Raw genomic sequence first — 16863 nt, 5'->3', positions numbered from 1 at the left:
TTTTGTATGCATGTAATTATGAAGACAGAAAACTGTGGTAATCTTTTTTAATACGTTTATGTGATGGTTTAAAGGAAGGAGGCGGGAAGCAGCGTTAACAACAGCAGCGAACATTGCAAAACAGAGTCCGTGCTTTGGAAATAGTTTTGTCAATGTCTTCATGAAAAAGATATTATTACAACAATTTGCTGTCAAGTGCAGTAGACATCTATTAGAGACAAAATACCTGGCTTCAACTGGTTTTGAAGATGTAAATACCCAGTTTGGAGGAATAGGACAAAACAGACTGTGCATGCAAATGCAATTTGTCACTTCTTTTAACTCTACTGTGTCTTCAAAATATTGATTGGTATTTAAGGATCTCTTTTGAGAAACACAATGAGAGCCAGTCACAAGTGTCTTTCATTTTCTAGGTGCAGTACTAGCATCTTGTGTGAGATAATGCTTTTCATTTGACTTTATTCCGGTGCTGCAGTGATGCATATGTAGGTTCAGTCAAGATGCAGAAGCAGAAATTGGGCTCAGTGCACCCACTCTGGGATTCCCCACAGAGGCTGAAGGGTGAGGGTTCATTTCCCACGAAATCTCCCAGAGAAGGAAAAAAAGCTGAGTAAACTGTTTTGAACAGGTAATAATTACATTGCAAGCCAAGGACTGTTTAGTTTGGGCTGTGCAGCAGATGCAGGATCATAGAAACAAAACACACAGGGTACAGGGGTGGGAGGCTTCTTGCAACAGGTAGTATCTTTAATAACCTATATAATAATTATGGAAAAGATGGGTGAGTTGGAAGGTACAGAGGCTTCTCTTTAGGACTATAGGTATAATTTGATTTGTGAATATGAAGAAGTACCAACTGATACAGCAGAAAAAATCCCATAACACACTCAAATGGTAATAGCAAGTACAGGTTTCCTCCACAGGCTGGCACAAAAGCAGCACTGTTTGGCAGCGTGAATCCTCTGTCTTGAGATGAGTAACCAAAACTGTGCCTGCTTAAAGTTTAGTGATGTTTCCAAAGCAGCTGCTGCTGTTGAGCATTTGTAGCTCTTTGGGAGCAATTGTCCGTTTCAAGATGAATAATCGTGAGTCAATGCATGTAAAATGGGTGAAGTAGTTTACATACCTGCTAATTTCTCTCCCTTCCCTCTCATCATGACAGCAACAATTTAATATTATTTTTTTTTTAAATTGTACAATCTCCCCAATGACTGCAAAACGAGATGCAGTAGGAGGGCTGTCTCTGATAAAGAACGCCTGTCAGGGAAAGACAGGGATTGACAGAAGCAAGGGAAAATAATACTCCAGAGTACCTGAGCAGCCTATTGAACATAAACTGAGCCTCAACCAAAATAGGGTGTGCAACCACGTCATTTTGTGATTGTTTCATATGCCCCATGTGTGTTTCCTGCAGCAAAATCAGAGTTTTGGCCTCATGATGTCAGCAGACCATTTCATCTATTAGCATCCTTATTATCCTTTCATCACAAGACGGAAAAAAAATGCAGCCCTTCACACTTGCTTTACTTTAGTCTTTTGCTCATAAGGAAAAAAATAAGTTCATTTGCTTTCTGCATCTCTCCCATTTTCATATGTAACATCTTAACTGGAAGTCTGGAAGAGAAAAATTTCCTGCAAACCCCTTTCAGTTTATTTACCAGCATAAGGTCTGTGTTATGAGTGGCAGAGCTTTAAAACTGTAGCTGTAACATTTTTACCCTCTCTGAGATTAACAATTGCAAATCATTTTAATGCTTTTGTAGCTTCAGCACAGCGGAGAAGTCATCTGCAGCACCTGCAGAGCGATTCTATTCTTTCTTCCTAAGAGATGCATTGTATAAGCTGCTTTAAAGGCCAGACGTTAAGTGTAATTAATGCGAGCGTGAGTGACTTGCTTTCCGTCTCCCTTTCTCCTTTTTCTCTAATATTCTTTAAGCAAAATGTGCAGGAAATTGCTTCAGGAAAACTAGCCTTGACTTACCAATTACATTTATAACAGGGTAAGGATTGAGTTTCTGGAGAACTAAATATGCCTTTTTGAACTTATTTTCTGCTACTTCTATTGCGGTGGGTACTACGTATGAAAAAACAGTTTATCCTCTAAATAATACCTGTTAATCTGATGGAAAAGAGGATGACGCAGTGGTTTGCAACACAAAATGAATATACAACTCTCTCAGCTCCGCACACTTGCCTGTCTTGCACGCTGGCCCTTGTACAGAGGCATCCAGCAGCTGTGTTGTCCTCAGACGCTACCTGCAGTTGTTCTCACCATTCGAAAGAGACTCCTTGTCCTACCACCTCCTCAAAAATGTTTGCATTTTCTCCCCAGCAAGCTGATACACTGTCCAGTCACTGGATGGTCTCAGCCCTCTGGCATTGTCGGACACTGCTAGCACTGGATAATCCCCATGGCATCTCTGAGCACCCTGGGAGATGGTTTTGTTGATGATCTGAAACTCAGCATGCAACTTGCTTACCAGGATGGAAATGCGTTTTTAAAGTACTGGAATGAAATCCCGCATACGGGACAATGCAAAACATAAAGGCAAGCTTTGCTTTGCAATTCTGCTCTCTGCCTTCCTGGCTTGGTTTAGGGTTTGTTCTATGATTACAACATTTTTTTCTCTGTATGACTGTATTAACATACATTACAGGGATAAGATCTGTCCCCCTAAGCTATAAATGTGGCATAGGAGCAATGGAGACTTTTTAAAATCTTTTTCTTCTGAAACTATCTTCTACAAGATCCCACTTCAACCAGTACTAACCAGATCTCAGGACAGATGTCAGCACAGGAAAGGTGGGACTACGTGGGATTCTCTGGTGCAATATATCCCAGCTTAAAAAGGGAAAGAGAAGATGACATGAAAGATTGCACAGTAAATTTTGGTAAACTTTCACATGTAAGGCTGCAAACATGTTTTGTAGTACTTTTTTTTTTTTTTTTTTTTAAGGCCATGATCCTGACAGAGCCAGCAGTCCCTACCTGATATAACGATAGCCAGTGGGCAGCTGCCTGTACGTAGCATTTCCAGCTTGAGTTGTTTAAAACATCAGGTTTTTTGAGTATCCTAAATCAAGTGTTGGCTTCTGCTAGGTAAGATTTAGCCTCAGTTCTTCTGGAGCAGAGAGACAGTGCTGTAGGGGCATCCCAAATGTGGTAAAGCAAGGACATTAGCATTTTTCAACCCATCATTTGAGTTGGGTGCAAAAAAAAAGAGTTTCAGGGAATGCAGGCAGAATTAATTTCCTTTTACTGATCTGTTTTGATTTTTAAACTATGGTTACCCATCTGGCCCAGGGCAGAGAACAGTGACAACTGCATTTGTTATGGTGCCAACCAATAATGAAAGATAGAGGGTTTGTTTTGGCATTAACCCACAAGGATCGTCTGCCACCGACTGCAAAGCTGGATGAACACTTTCAATTAACACCCTTCAAAAGTTTGGGGAATGCGTCCTAAAATGCATTTAGAAAGTGAATAGCTGCTTTTGTGTTGGGCTGAAAAAAGAAGACAGCCAAGGACCTTGTACAGTTTTCATGTGTGTCAGAAGATAAATGTCCTGTCAGAATGCTGGCATCTCTGCCACTGAGTATTCTTTAAGGTAAAATCAACCCCTTGGGTTACAGCCAGGATTATTTGGAAGTCCTTGCTGGTTTAGTACGAGAGTAATCCCATGGGATGAACCAGAGTGTTGCTAATGGAGGATGTTGCTTCTGTCTAAAATGTGGGAGCAGCTCAGTGACTGCAGATCACCAGGGAGAAACCTGACCTTTCACGCCTCCTTTCACCACCTTCAGCTTGGGCACATCTTTGCCTTTGTATCAGGATGGAGATTCAACGCGGACGTTTTGGCGCAGCTGTTTTCCCCTGTTTTGGCAGCTTCTGTTCAGCGTGTTGAGCCTTCTGTGAAAATGTGTTGCTTTCAGAGCAAATGGAATAGCTGCTATGCCATTCCTGCAGACAGCAAGCAATTCCCCATGGTGCCCTCACCGGGTATATGGACCGTCATCCCCTACAAAATATTCCGTGGCTGAATAGCATGGAATATAGCCAGCAAAAAGTCACCTCTCCTTGCCAGTGTGAGCAGCTCCTCCACCAGTGCAGCTACTTTTCCTTTTCATGCTCAAAAGAAAGCCTAATGAGACTTGGCAGGGAGACTAGAGAAGGTCAAAGGTTGCTCCTCATCCTGTGATGGCAGTCACTCATCTTTTGTGATAAAGCTTTGTGATGTTGTGGATTGATTAAAAAAAATATTGGGTTTATTGGTATTTGCTGTTAAAATTTGATTTCCTTGAGTTAGGGATCTGGTTTGCCTTCTTATGTGCTACCTTTGTAGGGTGGCCTGGATCTTGGTGTGGATCTTGGACTGTACTTCTGCAAAGTGGGCATATAAAATAGGCATAAATAGTTTGGCAAAAATACTTTTTAACATCCATATCACGATAAATAACTTTGAGGAGCTAAGAGGGCTGCAGGTGAGTAGAATGTCGGTTGTGAAAGCATCTCTATTCCATATCCAGCTTTATTCCATAACCTCATTACATAGGGATGGGAAAATTTTTTGACTAGTCACTGTGAGATGCATTAGGTGGTGTAGCGCTGATCACTTTTCAGCTGTTACTTCATGGGGGTAACTGTAGCAGAGCTGGAGCCTCTTCTGCCATTAAGTGCTTTACCAGTTTCTCTCAAAATATGTTTAAAGGATTAGGCAGCAGAGAAAGCCCTGGTCATCTTTTCTCTGGCCCAGGAGTGATTAAGGAATTCTCTTGGGGCGAGCAAGATGGGGTTTTGATTCCCACCTTAGCATGGTTGTGCTAAGTCAACTATCGAGAGTGCAGGCAACTTCTCGATAGTATATTCAGTGCAGGTGGAGGAATGGCTCCTCATTATATGGCATAAGAAGCAGCTGGAGAAAGTCCCCAGGAGGGCTGGCTAACCAGACTCGCAGGAACCACAGCTTGCTTGGAAGGGCTGAGCATGCTGCTAGTGCTTAGTCTGTAACAGGCATAGTCCCTGGGCAAGGTGTGAGATGGTTGTGGAGAAGAGTGAAGTATTTCACGTGTGCTGTCGGTAGGGAGAGGAGTCATGAGTTTTAAACTTTGTTGAGGGACTTCAACATTGGATACCAGACTATCTTTTTTTCTAGCTGTAGCAATTGTTACTATCTATAAGTAGATGACATGGATGTTTAAAGTCTTTGTTATTGATGGGGTTTAAGAAGTGGTTGGAAAAGAATTTGTCAGAGAAAGCCTGGGTTTATTTACTTCTGCTTTGTTAGGCACAGAGCGCGGCACTTTTTGAGAGAGAGCAAGCTGCATTTGCTGTGATTTCTTCTATCATAAATAATGAGTACATCTGAATCCAAGTGCTGAATGATCTTTTTTGTACATTTTCAGACTTTTTCACAAATTCCACAAAATTATAGAAAATTGAATGTATTTTTGTTTACCTCTTGCTGTGCTGCAACATCTTCAAAGATTTTCTTTGAGTCTTCTGTTCCTGTTTGTCATCCTAGTGTGTGTTTTCCCACTTGCAGCAACTTGCAGCTCAGCTGTTTTCCTCCTAAGCTCTTCCTTTATTGCTGAGGCTCAGTTTTCCTTTGAGTGCAAGTATCCACATGGAAATAATTTCCAAAACCTTGATTTTTGTATGCAAATCTTTAAGCCAGTAAAAGGAGGTAGGCAAGAATCAGTTTTATGAATCTGTTGAATGTTGTCATGGAGAGAATGGGAGCATATTTTTATTGACCTGGAGAGTCAAACCACGCATTCAATTCTATCTTATACACTTGAGCATCTTTTCAAATCTTTTTCTTCTATCGGTGTTATCATCAGCTCTGTGGGGCTGAATTTGTAGTATCTTTTAACAAGTCAATAGATGTTTTCTTTCTGTTATTTTATAAAGGCGTTTGTTCAGTGGAGGTTTTTTGGTACTGAAGTGATAGGCAGTCCTGTAAGACCTTTTCTTAATCAGACTCAAATATCATTCAGCTGTATTGTCACTTCTACCTGTTTAGATGGATACTGGCCCATCATAAACCACCATAATCTGTGAGGCTGTGTAATTCTGTGATGTAGTTGGAGTCTGTTTTGTCAAAAAGTTGATTTTCCTATTATCTGCTCTATTGCTGTCTTAAAGTTGTATGCACTTCTCTTAGGAAATTTTCCTAGTTTGCTTAATGTCTTTAAGTTTTCAATAGTAAGATTTGTGGTTTGTTCAGATCTCGTATGCTATTTCCCTGTTTCTCATGCTTTTGGTCTATAGTAGATGTCTTCCGCTGCCCTCCATTGGATTGCACAGACATAATTACCTATAAAAAAATTAAAATAGTGCTGTGATGTGTTGTCCCCCAATCTGGGAGCGTAATGGTGCAACCACAGTATAGTTTTCCAGATGTCTGGGAGCATTATCTTCTCCAGTAAGTTTGTTCTTCATTTGGGAATGCTACAGTTGTTATAGTGGACTTTCTTTTTATAATTAGACCCAGCATCATATAATACTTATAAACATAGTTGTTTCTGTTCACTCTTGTTACATTGTGAACCCATGTGTTTCCATTGATAAACAGTGATTCCTATGAAAAAACAAAAGATATTGTTAACAGCATGAGTAATGATATTTTTCTGCACTTAGTCGGCCAGTTCTGTCTAGTTGTTTTTTATATACATTCAACTGACTTTTATTTAAACAAATAGTGAAGGCTTCCAAACGTTGTAATTCCACTGCAGCATAGCATATGTTTAAGCTAACAAAATCAAATTCTGCTTTAATTGTGCTCACTAATTAAGTTCACCAGATACTTCATGCTTGGCCCCAGACAAAAGCTATCTTCTTAGCTCCCCAAAACGTGGAGAACAACTTCTGTGCCGTTACATGTTCCCAAGTAAAAAGTGAAGACTTGTGTGAAAGGAAAAACATAATTTATTTTGGGTTATAGTTCCCTTTTGGCAGGATACTCCTCCCAACAGCTCCCTCCCTCCTCACTTTGCACTCGATCATTAGTGTTCCTGAAATCTGAGCAACACATTGGGGATCTCAGTTTAATATTAGGAGCATAGGGCTATGTTTACACCATGTAACGGAGCATGATAAAGCAGCTCTTGAGTGAACTGTTCTTGGAAATAGTAGAGCTGTATCAGCTCAGTGCTAGGTGTGGGCTAATATTTCATGTAGATGCATTGCTAATTAGTCTACTGATGACAAGTGTTTTTAATTAAAGCGGGTACAGCACTGTTTTTCTGTCTCTAGAATGTACATTGTGTCTATGTGTTTTGTTCAGCATCGTTCGGGAATACTGATGAACATCAAGGTTTTATGGAAAATAAAGAATGAGAGACTAAGGTATTGTAGAATCACAGCCTGGTTGAGGTTGGCAGGGACCTCTGGAGGTTGTCTGGTCCAACCCCAGTGTTCAAGCAGGGCCACCTGGAGGTGGACCAGGTTGCCCAAGGCCATGTCCAGATGGCTTCCAAATATCTACAAGGAGGGAGACTCCACAACCTTGCTGGGCAGGCTATAAGGTAGTGAACATACAGTTTCAAGGTCAGGGGACTTGGAGACCCAGGTTCATATCCCTCATCCTGCTCCAGACTGAATTAAATCTCAGTCCTGTGGATACTGGGCCAGTGGGCTTTTTGTTGCTGCATTGCCCTCTCACCTGGACCAGCAGGTCCAGCCTGCTCTGGGAGACCTTTGTTGAGGGAAATGCTGTCAAACAAGTGGGAAAATTGCCTTTTTGGAAAAAGAAAACAAACAAACTTGGATGTAAAACTCCCAATGAAGTCTTTTACAGTGGTTTGATGCTGGTTTATTGATGACCCCATACCCTTAGTGGCTTCGTGCTCTGCATTTTTTATGTCTGTGTGGTTTCAGTCAATCTTTTATTGCTGGTTAAGGCTGCTTTTTTTTGCCTTTTTTATTTATTATTATTAATTTCTGGTGGGATGGAAGCAGACCAGGAAAAAATATGCATTCATACATATGACTGAGCAGGTTTGTGGTGCAGATTAATTCCATTAAATTGTTAACTGATTCTTAGTTATTACCAGCTTTACAAGTGGTTCTCCAGATAACTTACTGCAAGTGGTCTCCCATCATCACAAAAGACACCTTGGCTTCTAAAAGAAGATCAGATATCCATTATATATGCTGCTTTTCTGGTGAATGTTTGTTCAGCCCTGGATGATGAGGGCAAAATCTCTTTGGAAGATAGATGAGAAAAATGCAGCTAGATGTATGACCTAAATAAAGGGATCCATTAATCGAGCTTTCTCTTGTATTGCAGTGTTCCGACATTCCAGAGCCTTCCTGAGGAGATACTTAGTAAGCTTGCAGATGTCCTTGAAGAGGTAAGTGCTTTTAATTTTGAAAGCTAATGAGTTCAGAGTCTGCAAGTCTTCTGGTGGCAACATCCAGGCTCTTCTTTTCCAAAAGAACAGCTTCACAATTTTGCTCCCAGTTATGGTTGACTGTTCCAGCATATGGAGAAGAAGAGAGGAGCTGTGTGAAAAGTGAATCCAGTTTTGAACAGGGCTTACGTATTTTTAATTGGCTTTCTATCCAGTTGTTCATCAGTCATTTCCTGTGGTGTGCAGAAGGGAAACCTTCTCCAGCCCCTGTTTCAGTGGTGAAGTGGGGTGTGAAAATACCATCCCCTTTTAAATTTGATGGGATGCATCTGTTAGAAGGCAATATCAGGCCTCAAAGTGTATGTCATGGAAAAGCTGCTCCTGTGAGAGTCGCAGCAGAGAGGGGCAGTGTAATATATGTTGAGATATTTGACAGTCCAGGTGGAGTTGTGCTTTGCCTACCTGGCTGTAACTAGTGTCTTATTAGTGTCAGGCTTTTAATGAGCCTTTATTAAAAAAAAACACCAGACAACACCTCCCCTTCCCCCCCAAAAAACACCAAAGCCCAATATAAACCACAAAAAACCCCAAACAAACAAAAAACCCTACACCCTACCTGACTTCCCCCCCCGCCCCCCCCCCCCAAAAAAAAAAAAAAAGAAAGAAACCACCACCCTCCAAAACAGACCAAAAACCTCAACCTTGCCCTGTAAGTGAATGTGTAAAATGGATGTAAAGTATTTGAGTTGCATTGCAGGCAGTTTGTCCCTGTAGTTTTTTCACACAGCACTCTGTTCTGGGCCTGCAGAATTGCATGTGGTTAACAGAAACTATTAATAAAACCTTACAAAGTGTAGCCCTTTATAATTAAACTGCAGGAAATCTCTGTGTAAAACAATATTTTATTTCATTCCTTGTTTTTTCTCACATGTGCCTTGCCATCATGAGCAACCCTAATAACTATGTTTATAGAAAAATGTTCATGTGTACCACCTCTGCATTGATTTTAAGATACAATGCTGCTGACATTTTAAGTTTATTTTTGTTTCTTCAGAGCGTTGATAGGACATTGTTACTTCTTTTGCCTTTTTATTTAGTCTACAGATAAATTTGTAATCCAAACAAATCAGCTGTTTGTCATACAGAATAATTACATATCCATAGATAAGCTTTATTTCCTTTACTGCCAGGGAAGTTTCAGATTTAGAGTGAAAAGGCATGTTAACTCGATATGCTATGAATTAAGTTTGCCTATCTCAAAACCACGTGCCTAACCAGAAACAGATAGTTTAATTTACTTGGATCACATAAGCAGCATTAAGCTCCTTATCAAGAGTTAAAGAAAAGAATAAAGTCAATAAAACTTGTCTAGGGACACTTAAAGTTTCAGGGCTGCGTGTCAGATTCATGACAAACATCAATGAAGAAATGAGGCACAAAAGCAGCATCTGTGGGGATAACTCTGTACCCTTAGGGTGGATGCTATGGAGAGAGAGGCTGGTTGTCCCAGTTTGTACTGGGATATGGCTCCCAATTTCCTTCTGGAAATCACCCTTGTTATTCCCTCTGGGTTTGTCTTTGATTTAACATGCAGTGTTTTACATAAACTAAAAAAAAAATCATTCTACTGTGATACAAGACATTTTGTATTTAACAGTATCTAAACTACTGAAACTAAGTAGCAATAACTTTATTTTATCCTCTCTGTTGCTGTAACAAGGATTGGATAAAAGTGACTGATTTGGCACTGCTTGAGGCCCCGGGGTGGGGGGTGGGGGATCTCTTTCTTAATGTCAAGATTTCGTGCGGGTTTTCTTTTGATATGGTGCTGTGAATAATGCAACACTTCTGCCCTACATTCTTTAAATAATTTCTAAAAACTGTTAACTAAAATCGGAAGCAAGAAAAAAAGCTGGTTTAATTGCCTGTTATCCAAATCAAACTTGGAAATGGCATTGTAGAGATGGTGGGGGGGGGAAAAGGATCAATGTTTGGTAACATAATTTCATTTCTAGAATTGATGGAAATACTGCAACGAGTTCCTTGGGTAACTTGGCAATTAACAAAACCCAGGGCAATTTCCTTTTCTCTTGCAGTGGCTTCTGACTTGTGTGAGATCACTCCTATCAGTGAAATTGTTCATAACTTATACACATGAGAGAAGAAACAAGTCTACTGGATTCAGTTTTAGCACATTCAAAGCTAGACTACCTATATACTGTGTTTTTGCCAAGAAATCTCGCAGGAATCTCAAAGCAGCTTTAGGTTACACCCATAGCCCCAATCCGGGATCTGGCAATCACTACTGGAGCCTGGCACTGCTTTTCCCAGCACCCAAACCTGGCCCTTATGGTCTTCTTCCTTTTCATATTTTAAATTCTATTAATATTTCTCAATGTTATATATTGACAAGCATCAGTGTAATGTATAGCTGACTTTATTAACATCTGTCAAACTGTTGGGTAATGCTGCAGTGATTTTCACCACCGTGGGAAGCTGAGCATCCCTTCCAGCACAGAGGTTGATTTAGTTTGATTGTAATGCCATCTCTGCTGAAACAGTCTGCCTGGCCCCTGATTTTATTGCGTTGTTTATCCTCATGCTTGCCAAACATAATGCATGAGGCAACAAGTAGCATGGTTCTGCAATTCAAGATAATTTTTTATTTGGGTTTTCGTAGCTCAGTGTCTTAAGGACACGAGGTTTAGATCTGCCCGTAGGACAGTCCTCTCAATGCATTTGCAGTCACTTGCCCAAAACCCAGTTGATGCAAATTTCCTGCGAGATTCATCCAAATTATGGGGTAGGATGAAAAGAAAGGTTTTAATTAGTGGATGTTGAGTCAAAATAAATGCACAGATTTGTGGTCAGTTCAGCCTCCGCTTTGCATAAATTAAGGTATTGGCAGTAGGTAGCTGTTTGGGAGAGGCAGGGAAGTAAGGGTTAATGGTGCTCATGCTGTGCAAGGGGTGAAGGACCCAGACTCATCAGTAATTCTTTATGGGGACAATTTTTATCTTTATTTTTCAGTAGAGCAGTGTGTATCATCCCACCTTTGCTGTTTGTCTGGAATGCAAGAGGGAACACATAGCACTAGAGTCCAGTAGAAGTTTAATACTTAAATTTTCAGACTCAAATTAGTATTCTCCCTGATGGTTTACTATTTTTTTTTATTTCTTAGCGCCTGCTTTATTGTATCTGCCTTCAGTTGAAAAAGCCCTTCTTGACCTGTCTCTGACTTCATCATGCCTTGCGCTGCTCCTTCCTAAAAAACCCTGTTGCTCAATACCTCTGGCACATGTGCTCACAGCTCCCTTGCTTAACAGTGTTGAAACAGTGCCAAAATAGTTTCACAGTACTGTATTTTGGTAAAGAAAATCAACATATTTATGTTTAAATATCGGAGGATTAATGTAGTTGAAGAAGATAACAGCTGCCAGGACGCTGCTTAAACATAGCTGTGTGCCTTACCCCCATCTGAGTGCTGTGTAGGGATAAATACCTGAACTAGTATTTTATCTTTCCTCTGGATGAATGCAAATCTCCTTTGGAAAACAGTGAAAGTGCCTTCTTAGACATTATTTTTATTCATGAAACTTCTGAATAATTTTTGTTTGCTTGGGTGAAAGAGGGGAATTTGTTTGCAAATGGAAAGACTCAAGGTATATGATTAATAGCCAGGCTTAAAAATCCTTTTTTGTTTGCATTTTATGAATGTGAAAAACTTTGTGAAAATGCAAAAGCTTTGACCTTTCTTTCCCCACTTTTGAAGGTTTTTGAAACGGTTTATGGTTGTCTTTCCTGATTTTTCTCAGGGGTTTAAAAAAAAAAAAAAAGAAAAAAGTAAAAAAGTCTTTATTTCTCCATGAGGCAGCTCTAATATGTATCGCCTATATATCACAAAAAATAAATGCATTTTTGGTAACAAACAGGGGTGTTTTTTTCTGAGAATATGTAGCCTTAGCGTTATGGCACTTCATTATAATGTGGGCGGTTTATAACAGAAGGAAATAAAGTATTGATTATTTATTTTTTTAAAGGAAGCTCAAATTCATTGGAACCCCCATAGAAAAACTTAGAGCAACCGAGGTGCTGTCCACATACTTGGCACTAGTGGCAACATTTAGGGCCCTGTCCCCTGTGCCAGGCCCTGAACTGGAAGGTAGCGCAGTAGCATAGCTGCCCTGATGGAAATTTGAGAGGAGAGGGGAGAGCATCTTCCCCAGCTTTAGGTCTCAGGTTTTCCTCCTCTTTTTCTCATGGGAATGGAGAAACTAGTACCTATAAGGACTCCGAGGTATTGTAAAAAGCCCTTCTGGGTTGTGGCACTATTAGTATTACATGGACAGCATGCATCCAGTGTCTCACCCAGTGATTATCTCAAAGGTGCTAGTGTTGCCAGTAGTTCTAGTCTTTATGGGTTAACTCCATTTGTTAAAATGAAATTAAATCATTTTGGAAGGAGGATGGCGAGTCTGTAAGAAGTAGATCAAATTGCCAGGAGCTGCACTGCAGGCAAGAGAATAAAAAAGGGAATTTATGGTCATGGAGGAGAAAAACCAAATAAAAATTGCCAAACACCCAGCCTCTGGTATAATTTCTCAAGATGTGACTCCTCATGGTAAGCACCTATATGTGCTTTGTCTCCCTATGGAGTAGCAGGGTGCCTATAGACCATACGTTTGCCCAGTATTAAGCACATCTGCTTTGTCGTGGTGACTGGGATGGGGGGGAAATCAGACGAGTGGCACTTGGCTGATGGAGCAAAAGTGGCATTTTTCCCCATTGTGCTCCCAGTTAAAGCCTGGCTCCTGTTTTTGTGAGGTTGTACATACGAGAACAAGTAGGAACTGCTGCAGATGCATGCAGGGTGGCAGTGGACGAGCCTTCTCTTTTATCAGTGGCCTTCAGCTCTGGCCCTGCATTTGGAGGAGCTTTCCTGGAGCTCACCAGGAGGAAACTAGTACTTCAGGCAGGAGGCAGGAGAATAGATGCTGAGAAGAGGGAAACCAGTGGGCAGGCAGAAGGACAGCTGAGCTTGAGAAGGTGTTTGAAACCTCTGGAGGAAGAGGAAGGTCAGTCCAGGGTCTTTGTTCCTGGTGTGACTGAGGACTGAGCTAGTAGTGGGCATGGGCAGTGCTCAGAGACTGCTCTGGGCTGGCATCTTTTTCTTTTTTTTTCTTCTTAATTTTTTTTTTCTCTCTTTGGAGCAAAACCTAGTGATTACTTTTCCATCCTGAAGTTAGTTAATTTTGTGGTGGTGTTTTTTCTTCTTTCAAGAGTATTCTCTGTGTTATTCAAATGTAAAGCTTATATCCTTGAAAGATTTATATCTCAGTAGTTCAGGTTACAATAAGTATAATTAAGGTTGCTTGACCTTGTCTTTTCTGAAACCATTTGCAGTTGCTTGTAAGTTTGAGGACTTATCCATTTGATCTAAAATTATTCACTGTGGCTGGTGGCCTACAGGTGATTTTCCTTTTTTCTTTTTTTTTTTTGCCCAACTCAAACTACTAGTCCTCTTTCAAAGGAGGAGATTGCTGTGCCTGTATGTCAGTGGTGGACTTATTACCAACCTGAATATTTGTTCCAGTTCCATTGAGTTATGTAGAGCTTTCAGGGTAGGGGTAAGGGGCAGAAATTCAGAGAGCCTGGGGGAGCTGGAGAAAATAATCTGTGATTTGAAAGTTTTGTAGTTATAAATACACAGGAGGGGGTTGAATTAAGATTTCATTGGCTTTTTCAACTCTAGCATTTTCTAAATCCTGTGTACTTCATGTTCCTTCACTGTTTGGGATTTAGCGTATTAATCCATATGAGATGTTGTATATATGAATCTGACCAGTTTGAGCAAGAGAAAGCAACAAATGCAGTTTCAGTTTGGTTTCCAAAATACTGGACATTCTTTATGCATAGATAATGTCAAATCTAGTGTACGTCAAATGGATTATTCTTGTATATTGTGTATCCAGAACTCTAGACAGCTTTTTCATATATATTATTGCTGTATGTATATAAAGTTTTATATAATAATGTTTTATGATATGTTGCAAATATGAAATATATATACAATATAAAATAGATACTTAATGTGACTTAATTGCCCAAATCAAGTATGCAGACCACTTCATTAACTAGCCCTAGGTTTTCCTTGCTGTAACTGTGCAGTTTGGCTTGGGAGCGTGTTAGGGCTGTGAGACTGCCATTCTCCATGTCTCCCAGCATTCATTTTAGAAATTATTTCACTCAAAGCATTGATACTTCAAAATTTCAATTTAATTTAATGCGTTACAGAGGTCCTAGTGCCAGTAATGTGCTTCCTCCAAACCCAGGCAGCTATGATTTGGCTACCTCGCTGATCCCCATGCGTATATGGTCATAGACAAATGGCACTGCCAAGCTATTTGAGTAGTACAAGTGAAGAGAAGTGTGTTAAATGCTGCAGGCGGATGATGCCAAGCCTGAAAACTCTGTTCTTGCAGCTCACTGGCTGCATGCAGAGCACATCTTGTGAGTGTGATCTCAAAGTGCTGAAAGCATGGATCACAGCGCCTGTCTGCAGCCATTTCGTTAGTGGCACTGTAAATTTATGTGATGAGTGTTGCTTGCCACTCTTGCCCCCCCCCCCCCCCCCCCCCCCCCCCCCCCGTAATTAATTTAATAACATTCAAATGGTAAAAGAAAAACAAAATTCATCTCTGTTGCTAGTGGTGCTCCTTCCATCTCAGCTCATGAAGAGCAGCGGCGATCTTGGAGAAAATTTCCTTACATCATACAGCTTCACAAGCTGGCTTGGGCAGACTTTTTTTTTTTTTGCCAGCCTTCATGAGAAGATGCTAACTATCCTTCTTGCTCCATCTTGTGAAGTTAGTATGGATCAGAAATTCTTAGGATGCCTCCATTTAATTAACGAGTCTGAATACAATCCTCCTTTTATGCAGAATTGCATGGCAACAATGAATAGAACAGGAAAAATATGCGAAATTAATTAGCAATTTTTTTTCTGCCTAAGTAAGACTGAGGATCACTCTTAGTTGAAAGAAACCAGGTCTATGTAGTCCGTTGCTCATCCATCCTGCAGGTAACGGTACATTCTGTCTAGACCAAAGCTGATCAGCAGCATGTATTGACCTGATTTAGAGGCACAAACTAGATTTGAGAGGGAATTAGAATTACACTGGGAAGAGTAAAATGTTTTTGTTAGGAAAAAACTTATTATTTATCTTTTTTTATTAAAGGTAACACTCTGAGGTATATTTGCCAAAGGAGCTATGGGATATAGTTAGAGAAGTACTGCCTGTGGAGGCAACAAAACAGATTCAGTCACAATTGATTTAATCATATATGGACAAAATTTTAACTTAATTTGTACTTATAGTGATTTTTAAAATTACGGTCATGAAAACATAGCTTTGTTTTTACAAGTGCTCCAGGAAAAAAGATTTTGGGATCTACTACAAAAACAAAAATAAGTATTAGAAAATAAAATGCTGTTGGAAAAAATGCTGTGCAATCATGTACTGATTGCATGTACTGGATTGCAATGTCTGCAGCAGTGGAGTAGAATAGTATCCTTACGTCACTGACAAACTTTTTCTGGCCTTTAAACCTATGGAATATGGGTGTACTTATAGTGCACATATGCTGTATTTTCCACCACAAATGACAGCTGTTCAGAGGTTGAAAAACAATTTCTTCCAGTGTGAAAAACAAGGAGTGCTGATCGAATTGGAAGATACCGCTTCCTCTTTCAGTTTTTTTATCGCAGTACAAAATACAGATGAATTACCTCTATCTAATTTTAAAAGATATTAGGGAGAAGAAGAGAGAAGCATGATTATTTCTGTGTAGATGATAACATGACTGTGTAGTGATGCTTTAAAAGCTGCTCTAGCACTTGCATTGGGATTAAAGGTGTCACTCTGATATGTTTTCTTTTTGATTTTCTTCATTGTGGGCACTGACCATTTAAAGGCAATTACAAGCTCACGCTTAAGTTATCACAGCAGAGGAAAGGGGTTAAATACTCCCGGGTCCCAGCAGATACTTGTCAGGAACATTGTCATCCATGTGCATGTTATAATGACCATCCTGATTGTTCTGTTCTTCTGCAGTGGCAGAAATGAAGGAGGTGTTTCTTAACACAGCAGTTAATCAATCTGCAAAACTTATTGTTAAAGGGTGATGCGGATGAAGAAAGGCTTTGTGGGTTGAAGAGGATACTTGGATCCTCTTGGATACATTATCCGCTGAGATAGCTAAATTGAGAATCTCAGTGCACAAGTTGTGAGGTTGTGCTCAATCTTCAAGCTCATGGGCTCAGAGCAAGACTGACAAGGATCTAGCAAGCTCTTCATACGAGTAACAAAGAAATCATTGAGAAGTTATTGCCCGATGAAGTAGCTTGCAATCAAACACAAAATTTCATCAGGTGAATGGTTCGGTCTAACTAGAGCATAATCTTTTATTTGGATTTGATGCTGTTACTTCGTTTGAAAGTGAGTTGAA

At 40.1% G+C, this 16863-nt stretch overlaps 1 protein-coding gene across 2 annotated transcripts in view; it reads left to right on the top strand.

Moving 5' to 3' along the window:
* PRKG1 (protein kinase cGMP-dependent 1) overlaps positions 1 to 16863 on the top strand; it is a 503334-nt gene that overhangs the window by 338740 nt on the left and 147731 nt on the right. For both annotated transcript variants that reach the window (XM_080401614.1, XM_080401613.1), the window contains exon 5: positions 8292 to 8355. In XM_080401614.1, the coding sequence (XP_080257740.1) occupies positions 8292 to 8355 (64 nt within the window). The remainder of the gene's footprint in view (positions 1 to 8291; positions 8356 to 16863) is intronic.

Source organism: Falco punctatus (genome assembly GCF_963210335.1).
Source record: "Falco punctatus genome assembly, chromosome: 9".
Taxonomy (NCBI): Eukaryota; Metazoa; Chordata; class Aves; order Falconiformes; family Falconidae; genus Falco; species Falco punctatus.
The sequence above is the reverse complement of the archived record's forward strand: the minus strand, read 5'-3'. Positions and strand labels throughout refer to the sequence as shown.